The 24,905-nt window shown below is 46.1% G+C and overlaps 1 protein-coding gene across 1 annotated transcript in view; it reads right to left on the bottom strand.

Moving 5' to 3' along the window:
* LOC123768052 (tRNA (34-2'-O)-methyltransferase regulator WDR6) overlaps nt 1-24,905 on the bottom strand; it is a 70,727-nt gene that overhangs the window by 22,751 nt on the left and 23,071 nt on the right. Inside the window, exons 5-10 of the mRNA XM_069306542.1 lie at nt 23,011-23,151; nt 17,935-18,086; nt 14,697-14,927; nt 6,356-6,544; nt 5,298-5,586; nt 3,014-3,260 (exon numbers count right to left, since the gene is read on the bottom strand). Coding sequence (XP_069162643.1) covers nt 3,014-3,260; nt 5,298-5,586; nt 6,356-6,544; nt 14,697-14,927; nt 17,935-18,086; nt 23,011-23,151 — 1,249 coding nt within the window. The remainder of the gene's footprint in view (nt 1-3,013; nt 3,261-5,297; nt 5,587-6,355; nt 6,545-14,696; nt 14,928-17,934; nt 18,087-23,010; nt 23,152-24,905) is intronic.

Raw genomic sequence — 24,905 nt, 5'->3', positions numbered from 1 at the left:
GGTCAGGGAGTGAGTGGGGGGTCAGGGAGTGAGTGGGGGGTCAGGGAGTGAGTGGGGGGTCAGGGAGTGAGTGGGGGGTCAGGGAGTGAGTGGGGGGTCAGGGAGTGAGTGGGGGTCAGGGAGTGAGTGGGGGTCAGGGAGTGAGTGGGGGTCAGGGAGTGAGTGGGGGGTCAGGGAGTGAGTGGGGGGTCAGGGAGTGAGTGGGGGGTCAGGGAGGGAGTGGGGGTCAGGGAGTGAGTGGGGGGTCAGGGAGTGAGTGGGGGGTCAGAGTGAGTGGGGGGTCAGGGAGTGAGTGGGGGTCAGTGAGTGAGTGGGGGGTCAGGGAGTGAGTGGGGGGTCAGGGAGTGAGTGGGGGTCAGTGAGTGAGTGGGGGGGTCAGGGAGTGAGTGGGGGGTCAGGGAGTGAGTGGGGGTCAGGGAGTGAGTGAGGGTCAGGGAGTGGGGGTCAGGGAGTGAGTGGGGGTCAGGGAGTGTGTGGGGGGGTCAGGGAGTGTGTGGGGGGTCAAGGAGTGTTGTCCCGTCTGGAGTACTGTTCAGTACTCACTTCCCCCTTCAGAGCAGGAGAGATTGCTGAAATAGAGGGAATACAGAGAACATATACGGCACGCATAGACGCAATAAAGCACCTAAATTATTGGGATCGTCTCAAAGCCCTCCAAATGTACTCACTAGAAAGAAGACGAGAGAGATATCAAATAATATACACCTGGAAGATACTGGAGGGCCAAGTACCAAATCTACACAGTAAAATAACAACGTACTGGAGTAAACGATATGGAAGAAAATGTAGAATAGAACCAGTGAAGAGCAGAGGTGCCATAGGCACAATCAGAGAACACTGTATAAACATCAGAGGTCCGCGGTTGTTCAACGTCCTCCCAGCAAGCATAAGAAATATTGCCGGAACAACCGTGGACATTTTCAAGAGGAAACTAGATTTATTCCTCCAAGGAGTACCGGACCAGCCGGGCTGTGGTGGGTATGTGGGCCTGCGGGCCGCTCCAAGCAACAGCCTGGTGGACCAAACTCTCACAAGTCAAGCCTGGCCTCGGGCCGGGCTTGGGGAGTACAAGAACTCCCAGAACCCCATCAACCAGGTATCAACCAGGTCAGGGAGTGAGCAAAGGTCAGGGTGTGGATGGTGGTCAGGGAGTGTGTGGGAGTCAAGGAGTGTGTGGGAGTCAGGGAGGTGTTGGTGGGAGGTAGGGAGTGTGCATAAGTCATAGGGGGGTGGGCACCGCCACCCACCCACCCACCTACCGCGTGGGTGACAGTGCCGTGATGCCACATGGGGCATTGCAGAAAATGGGAAGACGTTACCTGGTTGATGGGGTTCTGGGAGTAGTTCTACTCCCCAAGCCCGGCCCGAGGCCAGGCTTGACTTGTGAGAGCTTGGTCCACTAGGCTGTTGCTTGGAGCGGCCCGCAGGCCCACATACCCACCACAGCCCGGTTGGTCCGGCACTCCTTGGAGGAATAAATCTAGTTTCCTCTTGAAGATGTCCACGGTTGTTCCGGCAATATTTCTTACGCTTGCTGGTAGGACGTTGAACAACCGCGGACCTCTGATGTTTATACAGTGTTCTCTGATTGTACCTATGGCACCTCTACTCTTCACTGGTTCTATTCTGCATTTTCTTCCATATCGTTCACTCCAGTACGTTGTTATTTTACTGTGTAGGTTTGGTACTTGGCCCTCCAGTATCTTCCAGGTGTATATTATTTGATATCTCTCTCGTCTTCTTTCTAGTGAGTACATTTGGAGGGCTTTGAGACGATCCCAATAATTTAGGTGCTTTATTGCGTCTATGCGTGCCGAATATGTTCTCTGTATTCCCTCTATTTCAGCAATCTCTTCTGCTCTGAAGGGGAAAGTGAGTACTGAACAGTACTCAAGACGGGACAACACAAGTGACTTGAAGAGTACAACCATTGTGATGGGATCCCTGGATTTGAAAGTTCTCGTAATCCATCCTATCATTTTTCTGGCTGTCGCAATATTTACGTTGGTGCACATTTTAAAACATGTCCCATAATGATATCTAGTTCTCAAAATAGCCTAATCTCCCAACTTGTGATGCTTGTTTAAATGATCTGCTTCTCAAACTTTACTCCTGGGCCCCAATACATGCCAATAGCCACCACTTCAGTTCTTTAACAGTTGGGCCTTTTTACACTTCATCTAATTAGATACGAAATACTAACAGTTTCTGAGCTCAGGTCGGTAGGTGTGCATTCATCAGCCCTCAACGAGTGACTTCCTTGGGCCAATCACAGCTCCTCCTCACGTGACATCTTGCTCGGGCTGCCAGCTGATTGGTTATCTCCTCTAGTGTTATGGGGCACATTCGTGGTAACATCATCAGCTAGGATGGGTAAATGCTCTCAGCTTCTGGAGTCTTCCACAGACCCTATACCTAGTGAACTTCTCCTGTAACACCAAACTTGTATTTCCTCTTATCCTACCTAGGTTCATGGAAGAAGATTATGATAGTATAAACAATAACAAGAGTAGAAAATGAAAGTACCGCTACACAGAGTGAGAACACTCCCATAAGGCTGAGGTCGTATGCTTGACTATGGGTGGTATCATCAATGTCCAGTTATCAGAGTTGTCCATATTTACTTTGCTGTTGTCTATTATGTTCCGCTCTACCTTTCTGGCGGCTTACTCTCTTGGTTAGGGTGATCTACCATCCCAATGTTCCTTGCACCTCTTAGGGTGGACCAGGTGTTGGCCTCTGGTCTCGCCTACACTGTTTATAACTCACAAGGGCCTGGTGTGACGTACGTACGTACGTACGTACGCGTGCGTGCGTGCGTGCGTGCGTGCGTGTGTGTGTGTGTGTGTGTGTGTGTGTGTGTGTGTGTGTGTGTGTGTGTGTGTGTGTGTGTGTGTGTGGAGCTAGCCAGGTCATTAGTTACAGGGAGCCAATGAGGGAGGTCTCCCTGAAAATGAACATACACCAATGATACAGAATTTATAAATACAGTACAGTAATATACCCTAATTACCTTAAAACCCCATCAGAAGATGCCAATGCTAATAAAGCTCGAGTCTTGGTGATCCAAAATGCAGTCGCATCCATATAGCGCGTCTCAGGATCAAAGGTTAATTCTTGACTCTTCCAGGTTTTGTGAGAACCAGTTCGTAACATGTGAGATGCAACTTCCTGGCATATGACACTTGTGGTCTGTACTTGGTCGATATTATACCCAACTTGAACTTCCTTTTTAATATCACTTGAAACTTCTGGCTTTCCTTAAACAGAATTTTTGTCGTTAATATTTTTCATAATATATTATTCGTGTAACAGCCACCTCAGTAACTTTCACCAACTTAGCACTGGCATGTTAGGGACATTCTTGGTATGTCAAGTTACTATGATAACTTGCTACCCACCAGCAAAATGGAACTTTTCCCACCCATGTTGTTCCCACCAAGGGAACATGATGAGTGGGGAAACTCCAGACACTTCTCTGTCTGGAGGTAGAGAAGGGAAGTGCTTGTGTACCTAATAACATTCCCTGGAAACACAAACCAAAACTGTCTCTATTTTCCACTTGTTACAACTTGTAATAAAGTTGTTACATCATCTTGGCTTAACGTATTTATGACGTATTAGAACGTTGTTACAACTTGCTATATTGGTTGCTATAACTGGTTAGGAGGTGTTAAAACTTGTTCGAACGTTGTATCAACGTCGTAGTTTCGATGTGTGTTTGGTGAGAAGTTCAGAGTTTTGTTTGGTGACTTGTGTGTTGCCAAATATCATTTAGAGAGGAGCCGAGTAATTTAGGATTTCATTTATTCTTTTGCGAGCGGTTCATTTTGGAAGTGATTCCTAAGTACTCTCCCCATCCCTTAGATGGAACAAGATTGATTTGAAATGGTCCTTATTCTCAGGGGTTAGCAAATGGTTTGGAAACATATCATACCCAAGAATACAGCAAATGTACCAGTGCTAAGCTTAGGGCAACTATAGAGGTGTCGCCCATAAAACTAGTATTGAATATAATGAAATGCCATTTTTTGGGTGAGCTCCGGAGGTTCCCCTGAAGCTATCAAACCTGACATTTGCCATATTAGTTTGGTGCCATCAGTTCCTGGAGTTCTATCCCTACAGGGGGCCATGAGCGAGAACCTGGCCCCCTCAGAGAGCAGAGACACAGGGAGCAATGACCGTATGAGCACTATATTTAGTTTGTCACGTCTGCCATCGACCAGGAAAGGTACCCAGAAAGGAAGGTAAACCAATACAAACCTCTAGCCAGGTTAATCAGTAAACCTCTAACTGGTTAAAATTGCTACCTATGTCCGAACAGAGCCAAAGAACTCCCTGCCCCCAAAAAAGGAAACAAGCAATCGTCATCAACTAGCAGCCCGGTCGCTAGTGCCCCCCCTCTCCCGAGAGAGGGGGGGGGGGACACAGCCCGCTCAGGAGAGCCGGCCGCACCACCCCCAGTTCGTTAAATGATGAAAACCGCCGACTGGAGGGGAGGGAGGGAGGGGGTCAGGGAACCCTGACAGAAGATGAGACAACAGGCCGCGACATCCCAAACGACATAGGATTCATAGCATCCCAAATGACAAAGAAGATAGCCCAAGGCACATGTAGTCCAGTATACTTAAAGAACACCTGGCCATCACTACCACACAATACCACTAGCAAAGTCACAAATGCCAAAGCCAGGCAATAATATGAGGCCAGTGGGGGACGTCAGGGCACTGGCACATCAGTCAGTGAACTGAGGGTGGTGTGGCTCGCCTGAGCAGCCTCCCCCCCCTCTTTCAGGGAAGGGGGGGGGGTGCTAACAAACGGGCGCGCTAGTTGGATGACGATTGTATGTTTCCTTATTTTTTTGGGGGGCGTTCTTTGGCTCTGTTCAGACGTAGGTTGCAATTTTAATCAGTTAGGTTTGTATTGGTTTGCCTACGTTTCTTGGTACCTTCCTTGGTTGATGGCAGACATGAAAAACTTAATGTAGAGTGCTCATATGGCCATTGCTCCCTGCACCTCTCTGAGGGGGCCAGGTCGGGCTCATGGCCCCCGGTAGGCATAGAACTCCAGGGACTGATGGCACCAAACAAATATGGCACATGTCAGTTTGATAGCTTCAGGGAGCCGACGGGGCTCCCCACGGAAAAGATAATTTCATTACACTCAATGATATATTTTTATATTCATCAACCTTCTTATTTTATTGTGATTTGATCAGTGATTATTTGAGTATTTTATAATTGTACTTTTTGAGCTGCAATAATTTGGATGACTTATGATTAGACCTGGAAACTCACCATAAGAAGCCCTCCAGACTTTCACCTGTGCACGTCCCCCAGCAGACACCAGCCACACCGGCTGGTCTTCCTCCTGCACGGTCGTCACTCTTTCTCTCCCCTCAATCACGCACATTGCCCTGATGTTGGATATGTGGCTGCGAATAACACCCAAAGTTTTACGCTTTTCAAAGCCCAAAATGGAATGCAGCCGCAGCGTTGTGTCTTCCCCACCTGTAGCAAACACTGTCTCTAGACCACGCTGGAAAAGTATCTGCAGGCACATAGTTTCATGTGTGTTCACTGGACTCTGGAAAAAAAAGAAACCATTAGTACAAGGGTTAGTAAGATTAATTTACTGATTTTACTAACACCGTATAACAGTCAACTGCAATATGAAGTGGTATTCTTTAAAGACATAAGAAATGTGTCTATGAAAAACACCTTTCTGAGTAGAGCACTTAGTTACTCCTTCGGTATAGTATAATTATAATTTGTTTTGCTGGGAACAGGAAGTCTGTGTATATACTGTATGCAGACGATGAGTTACAATAATGTGGCTGAGGATATGATGACTAAACCATACACCAGGAGATGAGGAGAGGACGATGTTTCGGTCCATCCTGGAAAGTCACAATCAACTTGATAATGGTTCAGGACGGACTGAAACGTCGTCATCTACTCATCTCCTGGTGTGTGGTTCAGTCATTATACACTGTATACTGTATACTTTAGTCTTGTATTGAGGTCACCCCCTCTCCCAAGGTCGAACTACTGACCCTTTCCAGGATGCAACCCCACAACAATTGCCTAACTCCCAGATATCTGTTTATTGCTAGGCGAGCTGAGGCATTAGTTGAAAGGAAACGACATGCCCAACCACATCCAGCTACAACGCTCTCCCACATAGAGCTCCGCGACTCCGGCCACACTCTCTGCTCTGTCTCTGCTCTGTTCCAAGCTCTGTCTTAACGTCTACAACACTGCTGTATCCAGGCGTACTAAATAAATATGAAACTAACTAAACACTGTGTATCTAATCTACTCAACAACGTAACATAACTGTACGTTACACCAACCTTGATCAAAGGAAGAAGTTTATCCTTAAGTGTCGTCTGAAAAGTATATGGTCGACCATCTTTCAAAAACAGGCAAATCAGCCTATTTTCTGTCTCAGAAACTTGAAGGTCCCACGACCGGTGGCCACCACCACATTCCACTTCCACCACAGTTCGATCTTCTTCCAAACTCCATACTATTAACTTCACCTGTGAACCAATTTTTAAATTAGAATAGTATCATCAGAGCAAAAGTATTCATGTTTATCAAATGAACTTGAATATACAGCCTTTTCTGCAATCAGTTCCAGAGATTGTCAATTTATCTTTAAGTAACATCAAATAACCGAATAGGTTGCCCGGAACAGATGTATAGTGGGAGTTGCCGTTAATATATTTATACTGTATTGATTTATTTCAATATCAATCCATTCACCTGGGCTCTGGGAAACTGCAACCGTGGACCCCACGCATGTGAGGCAGGAACTCTATCGACCGAGCTATTGAGTAGTCTTAAAGTGATTATGCGTGGCAGGAACTCTATCGACCGAGCTATTGAGTAGTCTTAAAGAGATTAGACATTGAGATGTAAGTCTATCATGTTAATCACACACTCAGACCTTCATAAAGCACTCAGAAGTGTGAAAGACATGGTGTAAATTCCTTACATAAATTTCACATATAAACAAGTGTGGGATTTTATCCTGTGTTATTATGTCTGTGAGAAGACATTTCCATTACTAAATTGTTATTATTATTATTATTATTATTATTATTATTATTACTATGATCCCTAAATTATTGGGAATCATCTCAAAGCTTTCAAAATACACTCTCTTGAAAGATGAGATCAAACAATATATACATGGAAGATACTGGAAGGACAGGTTCCAAATCTGCACAGTAGAATAACAACTTACCAGAGTGAAAAATACAGGAAACGCAGAATAGAACAAGTGAGGAGTAGAGGAGCCATAGGCACCATCAGAGAAAAGTTCATAGCTGTTCAATACTCTTTTAGCAAGCATTAGAAATCTTGCCAGACAAAGGTGAACTTCTTAAAAAAAAAAAAAACAGCATTGAATGTAATGAAACACCATTTTCTGGGTGAGACCCTGAGGCTCCCCGGAGCTATACAGGGCTGATGTGTATATATTAGACCGTGGCAACGGTCAATCGAAGGTGTTCTATGCCTACCGAGGACCAGAACCTGGCCCACTCAGAAAGGCACGAGGAGCAATGGCCTATAGACACCCCCGTGTAGTTGAAAGCAGTCTATATCTGCCATCTACCAGGTCAGGCATGCAGAAAGGTAGGAATCCCAAAACAAACTACAGCTGGTTAAAAATTGCAAACCGAAAGCCAAATGAGCAAGCAGAACTTCCTGATCAGAAAACAACCAAACAAGCATAACATCACCACAGCTGCTGTGCCACTGTCTGCGCAGCTCCCTCTTCCACGGGAGGGAAAAGAGGGGCCCCAGACCTTCCGTGCCGACTACCCAACCACAGTTCAGAGGCAAAAATGCGAAAAACCACCGACTGGTGGGTAGGAGAGATGCCGGAGTCTCACCCAGAAAATGGCGTTACAATACATTCAACGCTGGTTTTCTATGGAGAGCCCCTTCGGCTTCCCGGAGCTACCTAACCAAAGATAAAGGAAAAAAGGGATAAAGGAGGCCCGCTGACACAACCCAAAAGCCCTGGCAGGAGGAACAGGCTTGAATGCCTTTGCCGCCGATCCAGAAGGGGCAGTCCCCGAAGCTGCCCCAGTCTCACCACAAAGAAAACCCAGCCCCAATTCTGAAACCCTTAGATGTTTGGAAGCCGGGAGCAGAGACAGGGGGAGAGCAGGATGAAACACAGCAGGGGACGTACGATGGGGCGGAGACGAAACCAAAGTCGAGGCAACTAACACCTACAAGTCTGGGTCCCTATAACCAAAGCGGAGCAGCTGCGGGGCATCTGGAAAGGCAACCAACTTCGCGTGTTGCAGCAACCTATACCGCACATACAACACTGAAGCTGCCTGAACCCGAATATCAGTATTAGTGGACTGGGTGAATTGGAGTACAAGCAAGGAACATCACTCCGGGTCAAAGGTGTCATTGACCCAACAGGTAGCATGGCGGAGGCAAAGACAGTGAGTGTCACCCTGAGACAAGGTGACAGAGCAACCTTCACACTCGCACAAAGCAAGGTGGGACTCAGAGGTCTCCTTCATCAGACCAATGAGCCCCAATGGGGGTTTCTAGGGCCCTTAGGCTGACTGCTAAAGGAAGCCCAGGCATGGTACTGTGGGGAAATCTGGCTCTAGATTAATGATAACAAAATGATATATAATTCTAATATGCTCGAAGGACCACTCTAAAAAAAAAAAAGAGAAATAATTTAGAGAACCAGTGACCTATGGATCTCCATGATTAAATGCAATTAAATTCTAATGAATATAATAAATCTATTAATGTATAATGAATGAAGTGTAATATACTGTAAACTGTAGAGCCAAATCTCTCCACACACTTTGGGGGGTTATTCTATAAGGTTAGTTTACATAATGCATGTAATGTATAATAAATTTCATAAATGCTAAGAATAAGAAATGTGCATGTATATAAATTATAAATTCGTATAATATTCAATGGTTAGTTGAGTGCAATGATCTATCTATTAAAACGAGAAAGACAGTTTAGCTGTTAGTAGGAATCGCAACGTGCGTCTCGCAAACTCGTAAATTCGTAGAAATTTAATTCAAATTAAATTTGAATTTGTGCAACAAATTCATAAACTTGTTGCACAGGCTACTCTGGGAACACGTGATCGCGGTGGAAGTTACCGTCTCGCATACGTTTGTATTCCAGGTAGGATTTGATGTTGCCACGTATCGTAACGACAGGGGAAACAACCTAAATACAATACAACAATACAATACAATACAATTTTATTTAGGTAAGGTACATACATACAATAAATATTTACAAGGATTGTTTGACTTATAGGTAGAGCTAGTACATACAATGCCTAAAGCCACTATTACGCAAAGCGTTTCGGGCATAAAATTCTAAAATAAATTCTAAAGGCCTGTACAATTTAGTAAAGATACTTATTCCCTGCCAAAAGTGGTGTCTGTAAATAATTGAAGTTGCAGAATCAGTCTGGAGCCTGAAGGTAGCCAGTTGCTCTGAATTGGGACCGATGTCTATAAGGAAATTTCTGGACAACTCAACAATGGCGGTTCTCGAGTCTCTCTCCCCCTTCCCTTTTGGGTGGCGCATGCGCAATTGCTCCTAAGGCTGGGATCCTGATTATAAATCATAATATTAACTTAATGTTCAGTAAGGAAGGAGATGGGGTATGACGAATATTTACGTCATAATAAAATGTATTATGCGGCAACAATTATTTTCTCGTAGTGCGGGTCAATTAATTTAGACGACATTAAATGATCGAGAAAGATTCAGAGTGGAAATACGGCTTATCATTTTATTCACTGGAACAGCTAATCGTAGCTGTATAAATTAATTCCAGTAAACCATGATAGATTTACTAACTAAAGGTGAATCTATTAATAAACGATTATCCTTAATAAAAAAGCAAAATAAGGCTGGATTCTACTCGATCTGTTAATATATAAAATGATTCCCGGTGGCTAGCTGGCTGATGCAACACTGCCATGGTTTTAGGGAGAATTCAGGTGATACTATGCCTCAACTAAATGAATTTAATTTCACTACTCTACTGGTTAGTAGTGTTGGTTAATTATGATGCCTAGTACAAGAAATGCAACCTGTTGTTCTAAGGATTAGTAAATAAGTGTTGGAAATTTCCAACAGGTACTGCTAACCAGATATTCCAAAGCTACCAAGCAGACAAACCAAAAGCTGAACCTCTGCAACATGTGCAATTACCAGGGACCTAGCGGAGGGCCACCAAAATCATACAAGTGGTTCTACAGTCACACCAGGCAGACCCCCAACAGGCAAAACAAAACAAAAGAACAACCCCACAAAAGCTCAACGTCTCCAGGGGAACAGAACCGGTCGCTGTGCGTATAACGGACAGCTGCACAGTACCTTGCACCCCAGCCAGAGACGATACTAACTCCTACCCAAGGTCAAACAGGAAAAAGAACAACCCCAGCTGACCTCAAGTGTGGGGCAATCACCGAGCAACAAAAGAACCACACAGAGGTAATCTCTCAAGTGGCCTATGGAAGACAACCATAAACCGCAAGGGCAGTACTTACAGGGCACCTAGGGAAGGTGGCCCTAGGTGCATGCAGCCCCAGTACTCTTGTGTTACTCCTGGCTCATACACCACCTACCTTGAGGCTACCTTGAGGTGCTTCCGGGGCTTAGTGTCCCCACGGCCCGGTCGTCGACCAGGCCTCCTGGTTGCTGGACTGATCAACCAGGCTGTTAGATGCAGCTGCTCGCAGCCTGACGTATGAGTCACAGCCTGGTTGATCAGGTATCCTTTGGAGGTGCTTATCCAGTTCTCTCTTGAACACTGTGAGGGGTTATGCCCCTTATGTGTAGTGGAAGCGTGTTGAAGTCTCGGGCCTCTGATGTTGATAGAGTTCTCTCTCAGAGTACCTGTTGCACCTCTGCTTTTCAACGGGGGTATTCTGCACATCCTGCCATGTCTTCTGGTCTCATGTGGTGTTATTTCTGTGTGCAGGTTTGGGACCAGCCCCTCAATTATTTTCCACATGTAAATTATTATGTATCTCTCCCGCCTGCGCTCAAGGAAGTACAGATTTAGGCTCTTTAGTCGGTCCCAGTAATTTAGATGTTTTACTGAGTGGATTCTAGCAGTAAAGGATCTCTGCACGCTCTCTAGGTCAGCAATTTCTCCAGCTTTGAAAGGGGCTGTCATTGTGCAGCAGTACTCCACTCTAGAGAGCACAAGTGTTTTGAACACCCACACAGAACAACACCGCTATGGACAGCACTGCTTAAAAGGTTGGAGCCAGAGTCAATCGACTGCCACCAAACACAACAGCCACTGAACTGGGGTTGGGAAGCCGACATGAGGGAGTCTGGGGCTCCTCCTCCACCATCCGGGTAGGCGGAAGTTGTGCAGACAGCGGCACGGCAGCTGTGGTGATGTTATGCTTGTTTGTTTGTTTTCGATTTGGGAGTTCTGCTTGCTAGTTCGGCTTTCGGTTTGCAAATTTTAACCGCTGTAAATGAACAAATCCACAAGGACCGTGACGAGGATTCATTTGATGCATCACGTTATTGTGATTGCTGTGTGTTTGACCAGCTGTAGTTTGTTTTGGAATTCCTACCTTTCTGGGTGCCTGACCTGGTAGATGGCAGACATAGGCTGCTTCCAATTACATGTGGGTGTCTATAGGCCATTTATTCTCATGCCTTTCTGAGGGGGGCCAAGGTTCTGGTGCTGGTCCCTGGTAGGCCTAGAACTCCATCGATTGACTGTTGCCACGGTTTAATATATACACATCAGCCTGGTATATCTCCTGGGAGCTGAAGGGGTTCTCCACAGAAACACCAAGAAGGAAAGACAGGACAACTGAAACCAACACAGAAGAGAACAACGAAGGGAGAGGAAATGGTGAAAAGAATGCCAGGAGACTTCATACTATCACTGAGAGGAGGACCACAGGTGGGACACCAACAAACCAGCCACCTGATCCCCATAGAGATGGTGATAAACAATCATCAGAAACTCCAGGTGCGAAGATCGGAGGAAGAGGAGACCCAGCAAGGTGAATCACCGGACCATTCTGCGGAAAGAGGAGGAGCCATGGGAAAATGTTCAGGATCGGAAACTGAATAAACAGTGCCTGAAATCAAGGCTGGGCCTGTCACCAGGAAGCCAAAAGGAAACCTTGCCCCTGTAGAACTTCAATTTCACCAGGATTCAAAGCAAGAGCCAGACCAGAGGTAAGAGGTTCAGAACCCCCCCCCCCACACACACACACACACAAAACCAGGCCAGCTGAAAGTTATCCACTGTGACCCTCGCTGACAGGAAATGATGCTGCGTAAAGAGGAAGGCTCAGCAACTAAGTTGACACAAAGAAAATGGCCAGCGCCAACACCTCGAACTGGAAATTTGAAAGAGAGTATGACACAAACCAGACAAAGAACTGGCCTACGGAAGTGGAAGTGGACCACCTCAACCGAAATAAGCAACTCCCTAGCCCCACCTAACCACCACAAACATGAGGAACCCCCCCCTCCCATAGCACAATCTTCTCCAGAGACCACAACGGAGAAAAAGAAGAGACAGAAAGAAGAGCCAGGGCACACGCCAAATGAAGGTCAGCACTGCCTGTCGACATGAGGAACTGGGAGGCAAAACTGTGGCTACCATCTCTTGAAGGACAGGGGGGCATATATAAAAAACTGCAGATGGTCCCACAGTTGAGACCAAAATCCCAGCACAAGAAGCAATGCAGAGAGCCCCAGTGACCTCCAAGAGCAGGCTGAAAGCAGCTTCAGAGGGTTAAAGAAGTGCACGACAGTGCCTATGTGCAATGAGCATGAGTCTACTGCAACAGTGTAGTTGACAACTAAGGAACCTGAACATGGAGTTGCAACAACTCGACATCCCTTGGCAGAGTGGGGTAAACAGGTAAACAAGGAGAGGCAGAAGAAAATGCCCTCCAGAACCCATCACACAGAAACTGCATGCCCTCAAGCTAGTGAAAGCGACAAAAACCAAGCCTAGCTGCTTGTACAAAAGTAAGTGAACAATTTTTTTTTGTTATAGAAGAGAAAAACAAAGGGATGTCTGCCAGCCATACAACTCCGGAACCTCACAACACACCCAACCATGACAGAGGCAAAATTCGGGTCGTGCTGGAGGTACGCACAGTGCCTCCCATGCCTCCACTGGGGAAGGCAGTAGGCCAGAACTTCCAAAGTAGAAACCCAAGGAACTGAAAGGCACTCCGGAAATAAACCTGGGGAAAGAGACACACACTAATGCCCACAGGAACGAATGGAATGAAGTACCCTGCACAAAAAACCCCCCACTGAAGGAACAAGTGTCCATGAAGGATCAAACAGGACCTAAGGGTCCATGGGTGACTAACCCCCACAAGCTACAGGAACCATATGAAAGGGCCCTGGGCAGAGCCAATATCCATGCCCACCGCCCAGAACAGAGAAGCGGAGTCCAAGGAAAAGTTGGGGCTTCTGTAACCCAGAAGCCTCAGTGGGATCAACAGGCTCAACTGCTTCCATGCTCAGAGGTAACCAAGCCACATCCAGAGCTAAACAGTGTCCTAACCCTGAAACCCTCAGATGCATCAGGGCCAGAAGCAAGTGGGAAAAAAGAGGGAATGCACACTCATGGGGGCACCTCCCTCTTGGCACACATACCTTCATGGTGTGCCTACCATGAAGAGGAGGTGCGGACAGAACTCATAGTGGAAGCAACCAATACCTACAAATCCGAGTCCCTATACACCAACCAGGCAACCACCACTCGTGGGCAACCAACCAGGCAACCACCACTGGTTGATACCTGGTTGATTGAAAAGGTTGCCCACTCCTGGGCAACCAACCAGGCACACAACCTAGATCATTGTAAAACAAAAAACACCTTAAGGGTAAAGCGGTTGCTGCCTGAAAACGCTAATCATCATTACAAGGGTTCGTTCGATGAGTAACCTGCAGAGAACAAGTCCCACATAACTCTGGGTCAAAGATGTCACCGACTCAGTATATAGCATAGCGGAGGCAAAAGGCACGAGCATCACCTAGTGGCACAGACAATGCACAACCCTTGAACTCGTGCAAGGCAAGAGTGGGTACAGCGGGGATATACAATATACACTGGACTGCCAAACCTGCAGGCATTTTCCAGGGTCTGTAGGGAATATTCCTACAGGAAGCCCAGGCACTGGGGTTACTATGCCAGAACCCCAGTGTTTGAATAGGAACAGGTCCTCCAGAGAAGAGCAGGGAAATCTCAATGGAACAAAAAGGGAATAGAAGCAGATGGACATTGGAACGTGTACAAGTCGACCAACCCAGCTCACTAGAGGCCGAGATGGCCGACACCGGCATGCCTTTGTTAGGCCATACAATCCCCAGTGCATCCTGCCATCAGGATGTATGTGTGTAGGTTACACATCAGGTTGTGTGTGTGTATTGATCCTGGATTAGATAGTTGCTGTCCCCTGCTGGTGGTGGTGGTGGTGGTGAAGGCAGCTGGGAAGGGAACACTGCTTCAATTGGCTGTTATGGCGTACAGGTGTCAAGAAAAAGTAATCAATAAACAAACAAAACAAAGCCAAGGATAACAAGAAATTTAAATCAATCATTTACTATAAAATGAAAATAAACTTTTGTTGGGTAAGAGAGATATGTAAATATACTTACATCATGAAAACAAACAGCTAAGGGCCTCCCAAATATTAATACGAGTTTTGCAACCCAATTCACATTGCAGACCCTTGAGACCCTAATTATTTGCAGATGTCTGTCCTCAACAGCCAAACAACGTACACATCCATCTCGCCCAGTGCTATATATTAAGTTCCCATGAAGAGACAGGCTCGTTACGCCATTTCTGCCATGGATGCCACGAAGTGTATGTTGGGCTTCAGTTACCTGGAAAATAAAGGTAAATACTGGTATAGATTGTCTGTACAAGAAATTATTCTTTAACAAACATTTCCACTCTGAAAAATCTGCTTTAATACAAACCATGGATTAGACCAGTCTGAGCAAAGGCCCCTCGTTGCTCCTGAAGCCCACATGGTGGGCTTCGGCACACTATATACTGTCGAGTTCACAGCTCAATGGACTATTAGCCTAATTGTGATATGAGATCTTTAAGAATGACTTTATCATATAATTAATAAGACTGGGAAGACACAGAAATGTTTTCTTCAATCCATCATCAACCAACAAACTCACTATAATTCAGAACAACACATCCCACACACTTGACACCCTCCCTCAACTGATAATTGAAAACTCAAGAAATACTATGGCTCTGGAAACTACTACAACCAACAAAAATAACCCAAATGCCACCAGATGGTGGCATTAATCACCTTAACAGGGTCAGAGGAGCTGGAAAACCCTCATTTAATGCCTCATGTTCACTTCACTTACTTGCCAGCTCTAAGGGAGACTGGATTTTACACGAGTACTCTGCCTTGCCATTTCTTTAGTTTCCTTGCTAGTTTCTATAGTATTTCTCCATCAATGAATTCATAAGCAACTCTGAAATTGGCAAGCATAGCATAGGCTCCTCTCACTGTGCCTTCGATGTGATCCTATGGCAACAGTTTACTATTCAGAACCAGTCTTAATTTAATTAATTAATTATCAAGGGAAAGCGCCAAACCATTACGACTTTATAGTACTTTGGAAGGGGTCAGGATAAGGATTTTAAATGGGACAGGGGGAAGAAATGGTGCCCAACCACTTGGACGGCCGGGGATTGAACGCTGACCTGCATGAAGCGAGACCGTCGCTCTACTGTCCAAAGTGGCTGGGCAAATCAGACTTAAGAAATACTTTTTTTTTTTTTACATAATTTGCATGATCAGTATGGGCTATTCTTCAATTTCACATACCATAAAGTAGAATTTATTCACATTGAAAATTCCATTTAGTGTATATTGCTCTGTTCACTCATTTTGTCTAGGTCACTCTGAAGGTCATCTTAGTCTTTTATTCTTCCCAATACTGTAGCTTCATTCATGAACACATTCCAACACCTCTCAATCCCTTCAGGCAGATCCTGTAGCTCAGTGGTTAGTGCAGTCCGCTCACAACTGAAAGATCACCGGGTTCATTTTTGAGGAAGGACAAAGATGTCTGAGCATGTTTCCTTTTTACCTTATGCCTCTGTTCACCTAGAATTAAATTGGAATGCAGGAGTTAAGCAATTGTTGTGTGTTGTACCCTGGGTAAGGTCATAGTTGGCCTGGGTAAAAAAGGGCCTGGATAGGCCGAGTATATGTCGTGTCCTGACAATGGTAAATCATACTGTACGTGTATATACAATGAACATTACAGGTTACCTTGAGGTGATTTCAAGGCTTAACGACCCCGCGGCTCGGTTGTCGACCAGACCTCCTGGTTGCTGGACTGGTCAACCAGACTGTTGGATGCGGCTGCTCGCAGCCTGATGCACGAGTCACAGCCTGGTTGATCCGGTATTCTTCGGAATTGCTTATCGAGTTCTCTCTTGAACACTGTGAGGGGTCGGCCAGTTATACCCCTTATGTGTAGTGAAAGGATGTTGAACAGCCTCTGATGTTGATAGAGTTCTCTCTCAGAGTGCCTGTTGCACCTCTGCTCTTCAACTGGGGTATTTTGCACATCTTGCCATGCCTTTTGGTCTCGTGTGATGTTATTTCTGTGTGCAGGTTTGGGACCAGCCCCTCTACTATTTTCCACATGTAAATTATTATGTATCTCTCCTACCTGCGCTCATGAGAATACAGATTTAGGCTCTTTAGTCGGTTCCAATAGTTTAGATGTTTTACTGAGTGGATTCTGGCAGTAAAGAATCTCTGTATGCTCTCCAGGTCAGCAATCTCTCCAGCTTTGAAAGGGGCTGTCATTGTGCAGCAGTATTCCACTTTAGAGAGCACTAGAGTCTTGAAAAGTATCATCATCGGTATAGCATCTCTGGTGCAAAAGGTTCATGTTATCCAACCTGTCATTTTTCTTGCAGTTGTGACGGCTACTTTATTGTGTTCTTTAAATGTAAGGTCTTCCGACATGAGTACACCCAGATCCTTTACATTGCCTTTTCGTTCTATATTATGATTTGACTGCGTTTTGTACGTGGTTTCCGTTTTTATATTATCATTTTTTCCGTAGCGCATGCGCTGGAACTTATCTTCATTAAACACCATATTATTTTCTGTAGCCCATAGAAAGACCTGATTTATGTGTGCTTAGATTTAGTCTAGGTGTCCTATAATTACTCTAGGTGCTAGAGCTAGATCACCTAGGTGATCTAGGTGTCCTATAATTACTCTAGGTGCTAGAGCTAGATCACCTAGGTGATCTAGGTGTCCTATAATTACTCTAGGTGCTAGAGCTAGATCACCTAGGTGATCTAGGTGTCCTATAATTACTCTAGGTGCTAGAGCTAGATCACCTAGGTGATCTAGGTGTCCTATAATTACTCTAGGTGCTAGAGCTAGATCACCTAGGTGATCTAGGTGTCCTATAATTACTCTAGGTGCTAGAGCTAGATCACCTAGGTGATCTAGGTGTCCTATAATTACTCTAGGTGCTAGAGCTAGATCACCTAGGTGATCTAGGTGTCCTATAATTACTCTAGGTGCTTCTGATACTCTGCTCAAAGATACTGATACTGCTGCTATCTTTGATACTGTATTTGATATTGCTGCTATCTTTGATACTGTATTTGATATTGCTGCTATCTTTGATACTGCATTTGATATTGCTGCTATCCAATGAAAGAGTGGAAAAGAATAAGCTGCACCCAAGAAATGAGATACTGTACTACTTAAAAGTATCTTGCTGTAGTTTACTGAACTACGAGTCGTGCTGAAGAATACAGCTGAGGAAGGAATAAAGACAAAAACTCTACAGTATTAAGAAATTAAGGGTGAACACTAACACCAGGGGAATACAAGTGAAGACTGCCCGCCCGATCACCGCAAATAAGATTTTGCGTTGCATTCCGAGGCGTTGGCGGGTACACGCAGGCAGCCGACACCCAGCGCTGCTTACAGCAAGGCAAGTCATGGCTCCACTTCTTGTTCATCTCACCTTTAAAAATGAATGGAACATTAACATTTGTTCTTTTAGGGAATAAGGTACAAAGTTCTTGGCACAACTGGATAAACTATTAAATAGCCCTCCTTGTAAATTTATGAAAACCATATTAAGTTAGGATGCTTTTAGAAGTACTGTATCTTGAGCTCAACCAAGATATGCTACAATAGTTTTGTAATCTATTTGTTTTACAATTAATCTTTAGTTTGTTATATATGGTTATTAATATTACACATGTAACAATCATAATCAAGTATTTTATGTTATGAAACCCACACTGGCCTACTGAAAGCCGGGCCCAGAATGTTGCATTCTATGAGGTTAGAAGAGCTTGGTAATCATAACCCGGCATTGACTGTAATGAAACGCCTCTTTCTGAACGAGCCCTTCTGGCTCCAAACTATTAGGTCACATCTGCCACAGTTATGTTTGGCTTACAGGGAACCAGAGCTAGAACCTGCCCCCCCCCCCCCCACCCTCTCACAGAGACAGAGAGCAGGTGACACTGTGCCACCGAACCGGGAAAGCATCCAGAAAGTCAGCAAACCAAAACAGACCACCGATGGGTTAAAAGAAACTGAAGCCTCAAAACTGCCACATAAATTCCACAATGTAAACAAACGAGTGAATCTCTCGAAACTAGCGTGAGCTCATTAGCACTAACCCCCACCAGTGGGGAATGGGGGCAGAACTCTAGGTCTCCACCAGCCCTCTAAGCCAGTTCTCAAGTGGATGTGAAGATACCACCCCTTATCTGATGAACCTGGATGGGAGGATGGGACTCGGGGAGTCACCAGGGCTCATCCAGAAACCAGGCATTTCATTACATTCAATGCTTGATTTCTAGGAAAGCCCCTTGTGGCTTTCGTTAAGTCGAACCCCCCTCAGTTTAGACAACGAAACACTGGGGTGCAGTCCGAATGGAGCCAGATCATTGATCTAATAGCAATATGAACCCTTAAAAGTGACAGCCACACTGCCGCGAACTCCTGCACCATACTGTGAGCCTGGCGGAAGGACGGACTCAACCAACCCTGACCAGCCTGGCGAGCACTGGTCACAAAACCCCAGCCAAGAGACGACGCATCAGTGCACACATCGAGCGAGGGCTCGGGTAGGCGCCATGGCACTGAACCTTGAAAAATCTGAAGAGGAAGTCAGCAATGCAGCAGCCGACATAAGGCCCCCGGATTCCGAACCCAATGATCGCGAGTGCGGCAGATGGAACCAGAACAGCCACTAAAGCCAGACCAGACCCGACGGGTAAACCAGCACGGAACAGTTCAGACTCTCACACTGCTGCTTGAACAACCAACCAGTGAGGTTGGTTAAAGGGCTCCAGGAGCCCTTCAAAAACAGCCGAAGGGGGGACCGCAGCCTCAGCACTGATGCTGGAGGGAGAGACAAGAAAGCGGTCTGAGAGTCCCACACAAGACCCAGTTAAGTCCGAACCTGAGAGGGAACCAGATGGGACTTCCTCCAGTTCACCAGTAACCCGAACCCGGCGAGCTGGGAAAGAACCAAACTCCTGGAGAGCAGACATGCGGACCGGCTGGGAGCCCACACCAGCCAGTCATCGAGGTAGGCCAGAACCCAAACCCCTGGCAGATGCAAGCGGATCACCACGACCTGGGCTTTTCATGTGAAAACGCGAGGTGCCAGATTCATGCCCAAAGAAAGGCAACAAACGGCAAGGCAATTTGTCGCCCCATGTCCCCAGATGAATCGGGACATGCCAATTTGCGTCCCAGAGGTCCAGAGATACCATCCAAGCATCTGGCACCAAAAGAAGGTGGACCTGGGACAGAGTGGTCATCCGAAAGGAGGGGCAAAAGACCCAGGGGTTCAGACGGGACAAGTCAAGCATGAACCTCAGATCCGCACAGTCCTGTTTCGGGACTGAAAACAGTCGGGAAACCCACCTGAGGGACGCGGTCATTCTGACCATGCCCAAGCAAACCCACTCCAAGATGACCTGACAAAGTGCAGGAGAAGAGGCCTGCCCTGTGAACCACGAACCCCCCGAAGGAGGAGGAGCCACCCAATGCCACCACAGGCCAAAGGAAACAACCCGAAATGCCCACAAATCATGAGATCAGGTGTGAGCATACAGTGCTAGCCTCCCCCCCATCGCCAAACGATACGAGAAACCGACCGACCCACAAAAGAGACCACTGCACCGACCAGATGCCACCGGCTCCAAAGGCAATGCCTGTTCTGAAACTAGCACCACTGGTCTACCCCAACCGAAGAAACCCTGAACTCTGGTATGACCCCTCCGGGAAAGACTCCCCCCCCCCCCAGCAACCCAGAAAACTAACAAGTCAGGGCGACAGCTAGACGATGCCGCCTGTAGATACTGCACAACCGCAAAATCTGAAAATAGCAAAGAACAAAAGGGTGACAAAAATTTTAGATCCAGGGCCCACGCGGATTCTAGGGAGTGAGCGACCACTGCCTGCTGGCACGTGAGGTGAGAAGCAATGAACAAGAGACGGAATCGGCGCAAACAACTTCAACAAGGCAGCCAATGCCCGAGGCAAGCACACCTTACATCAGCCCGGTAGCCAGTACCTCCACATCCTCCTTAAGCCAGTCCGAAGACATCTTGAGCAGGGAAAAGAAATGCATAACCGAAGCCCCCGGGCACGCAAATCCTCAGCCACCAGAGACACCGAAAGGATGAGAACCCCTGCACGTGAAGCTGCACCTGGCCAATATCCTTAGGAAGAATGGGGGGCGAATAGCACTGATTGAGGTCCTCCAACCCGACCCCCAGGTAAACATGAGCAACCATAGAAGTTATCCGCCATTCAAGCATGCGGGTCCGACAGAACGAATGCCATGCCCCCAAAGAAAAAAAAGAGCAGTCTGCCAACCATGATGACTCCGGCACCTTTTAACGCACCCAATAAAGAAAAGCAGAACCGATACTGATAGGTGCTGACAGAATTATTTTGTCTTGTCGAACTCAAACGAGGAGGGGGTCCATTATCGAGTCCATTAACCAAGTGGAAGAACCTCCCCCCCCCACCAGGCAACAAACAAAAAGAAAAGAAAAACCCCGCAAAAGTACACCTCCAGGAGGAACAGAACCGGCCGCTGAGATAATAGGTGACAAGCTGCACCTCCTACCCAAGGTCAAACAGCAGCTATGAAAACCCCAGCTGACCCCAAGGGCAAGCAATCACTGAGCAGCAAAAGATCCCCACAGAGGTAGTCCCCGAACGACTTGTGGAAGATAACCCCAAGCCGCAAGGGCAGTACTTACAGGGCACCTAGGGAAGATAGCCCTAGATGTATGCAGCCCCAGTACTCTGTGAATTAAACCTGGCCCGCACACCACCACACAGCAGAACAACTCCGCAAAAGCACAGCACTGCACAGACAGGAGCCAGAGTCGAACGACCGCCACTCAACACAGCCTCAGAACTGGGGTTGGATGGCCGGTGCAGGGGTCTGGGGCTCCCCATCCCCCTTCCGGGGAGGGGGAAGCTGCACAGACAGTGGCGTGACGACAGTTGTGATGTCATGCATGTTGCTTGTTTTCGGATTGGGGAGTTCTGTTTGATATTTCAGCTTTCGGTAGCAAATTTGAACTAGGCAGAGTTTGTTTTGGGACACCTACCTTTCTGGGTGCCTAACCCAGTCAATGGCAGACATGGAATGTGTCCAACCACATGCAGGTTTCTATAGGCCATTGCTCCTCGTGCCTCTATGAGGGGGCCAGGTTCTGGCTCGTGGTCCCCGGTAGGCTAGAACTCCAATTCAATTAACTGATGCCACGGTCTAATACATACATATCAGCCCGGTAAGCTCCGGGGAGCTGGAGGGGCTCCCACAGAAACTAGTGGGAAGGCCCAAGAACCTGGAGCATCTCTCTAAAGCTTGACTAAACCAGCACAAAGCTCAGAAAGCTATTAAAGCCCCCCACCAGAAAAGTGTGTTTTATTACATAAGCATAAGCTCACTGCACAGAAACAACTGTTTCAAAGATAAATGTCACAAAGCACTAAAAAGAGGTCTCTGCAACACCTAGGAGTGGTGTTGGTGGTGCCACAGGTGTCACTGAGGCACGCACCAAACTATATGAGAGGTTGGCTGCTCCCTACAACCCTGTTGACATATAGGGTGTTGCCACCTATTGGTGGTATGGGGTAGTGGCCAGGATGCTGAACTAGTAGTGAGCAAAGCAATAGTTGGTAATCCCTGTAAGGCTGTGTATTACACAGAGAAGGGGGTTTTGAGTTTTAATGTTCCTTTTGATGATCAGGCAGATCATTCATCTCCAATGACTGATAACCAAACCACTCACCAGAAGATGAAGAAATGAAAACACTTTGGTTCGTTCTAGACCCTTATCAGATAGCGGGAGTTGGTCGGCCGAGTGGACAGCACACTGGACTTGTGATCCTGTGGTCCCGGGTTCGGTCCCGGGCGCCGGCGAGAAACAATGGGCAAAGTTTCTTTCACCCTATGCCCCTGTTACCTAGCAGTAAAATAGGTACCTGGGTGTTAGTCAGAAGTTACGGGCTGCTTCCTGTGGGTGGAGGCCTGGTCGAGGACCGGGCCGCGGGGACACTAAAGCCCCGAAATCATCTCAAGATAACCTCAAGATATGACTTGATCCAGGACGGACCGAAACGTCGTCGTTTCTTCATCTTCTGGCGTGTGGTTTGGTTATCATATCTTCAGCCACGTTACTGTGACTCAACATTTGTATCTCCAATGACTTATTGTTTCCCCCAGTGTTACTTGGTGGGACAATTAAAAAGGCCCCCCAGTCAGGAAGAGGAGTAACATCAACAGTTACCTGTCTGTATCTAGGTCTGCCCATGGAAGGAGAAGGCATCTACCTAAGGAAACACTTGAATGACATGGCTTAAAAAAATAAAACACACACACACTTGGGTGATACCTGTGTTAGCATGAACCTCCCAGACAGTGATGATACCTGCCGCCCCACACACAAGGATGCAGTTCTGGGCCAGCCACAAGAGTGAGAACACCTTTCCCTCACAAGTCTTCACATCCAGTAACACCTCAAAGTTTCCAGTATCTGTAGCAAAAAGAGCAAATACACAAAAATACAGCCATGTGTCTATGTTGACCAGACCACACACTAGAAGGTGAAGGGACGACGACGTTTCGGTCCGTCCTGGACCATTCTCAAGTCGATTGTGAATGGTCCAGGACAGACCGAAACGTCGTCGTCCCTTCACCTTCTAGTGTGTGGTCTGGTCAACATACTTTACCCACGTTATTGTGACTCATTGCCTGCCCATGTGTCTATGTTAGTGTATGTATGTATACAACAAGGGTGGGGTCTACTATACTCACACATGGAAGGGGAAACATAAAAGGCTAACATAGTTCCAATCTACAAAAGTGGAAGCAGGGAAGACCCCCTTAATTATAGACCGGTATCATTGACAAGTGTAATAGTCAAAATATTGGAAAAAATAATTAAAACTAAATGGGTAGAACACCTGGAGAGAAATGATATAATATCAGATAGACAGTATGGTTTTCAATCTGGAAGATCCTATGTATCGAATTTACTCAGTTTTTATGATCGTGCCACAGAGATATTACAGGAAAGAGATGGTTGGGTTGACTGCATCTATCTGGACCTAAAAAAGGCTTTCGACAGAGTTCCACATAAGAGGTTGTTCTGGAAACTGGAAAATATTGGAGAGGTGACAGGTAAGCTTCTAACATGGATGAAAAATTTTCTGACTGATAGAAAAATGAGGGCAGTGATCAGAGGCAATGTATCGGACTGGAGAAATGTCACAAGTGGAGTACCACAGGGTTCAGTTCTAGCACCAGTGATGTTTATTGTCTACATAAATGATCTACCAGTTACAGAATTATACAGAATTATATGAACATGTTTGCTGATGATGCTAAGATAATAGGAAGGATAAGAAACTTAGATGATTGTCATGCCCTTCAAGATGACCTGGACAAAATAAGTATCTGGAGCACCACTTGGCAAATGGAATTTAATGTTAATAAATGCCATGTTATGGAATGTGGAATAGGAGAAGTTATAGTCCCCACATAATCCCCACACAACCTATATATTATGTGAGAAATCTTTAAAGAATTCTGATAAAGAAAGAGATCTAGGGGTGGTTCTAGATAGAAAACTATCACCCGAGGACCACATAAAGAATATTGTGCGAGGAGCCTATGCCACGCTTTCTAACTTCAGAATTGCTTTTAAATACATGGATGGCGATATACTAAAGAAATTGTTCACGACATTTGTTAGGCCAAAGCTAGAATATGCAGCGATTGTGTGGTGCCCATATCTTAAGAAGCACATCAACAAACTGGAAAAGGTGCAAAGACATGCTACTAAGTGGCTCCCAGAACTGAAGGGCAAGAGCTACAAGGAGAGGTTAGAGGCATTAAATATGCCAAAACTAGAAGACAGAAGAAAAAGAGGTGATATGATCACTACATACAAAATAGTAACAGGAATTGATAAAATTGATAGTGAAGATTTCCTGAGACCTGAAACTTTAAGAACAAGAGGTCATAGATATAAACTAGCTAAACACAGATGCCGAAGAAATATAAGAAAATTCACTTTCGCAAACAGAGTGGTAGACGGTTGGAACAAGTTAGGTGAGAAGGTGGTGGAGGCCAAGACCGTCAGTAGTTTCAAAGCGTTATATGACAAAGAGTGCTGGGAAGACGGGACACCACGAGCGTAGCTCTCATCCTGTAACTACACTTAGGTAATTACACTTAGGTAATAAGTGAACAATTTACTTGCAATCAATATAGTATATCTTAGCA

This window comes from Procambarus clarkii, chromosome 58 (genome assembly GCF_040958095.1).
Source record: "Procambarus clarkii isolate CNS0578487 chromosome 58, FALCON_Pclarkii_2.0, whole genome shotgun sequence".
Classification (NCBI taxonomy): Eukaryota; Metazoa; Arthropoda; class Malacostraca; order Decapoda; family Cambaridae; genus Procambarus; species Procambarus clarkii.
The sequence above is the reverse complement of the archived record's forward strand: the minus strand, read 5'-3'. Positions and strand labels throughout refer to the sequence as shown.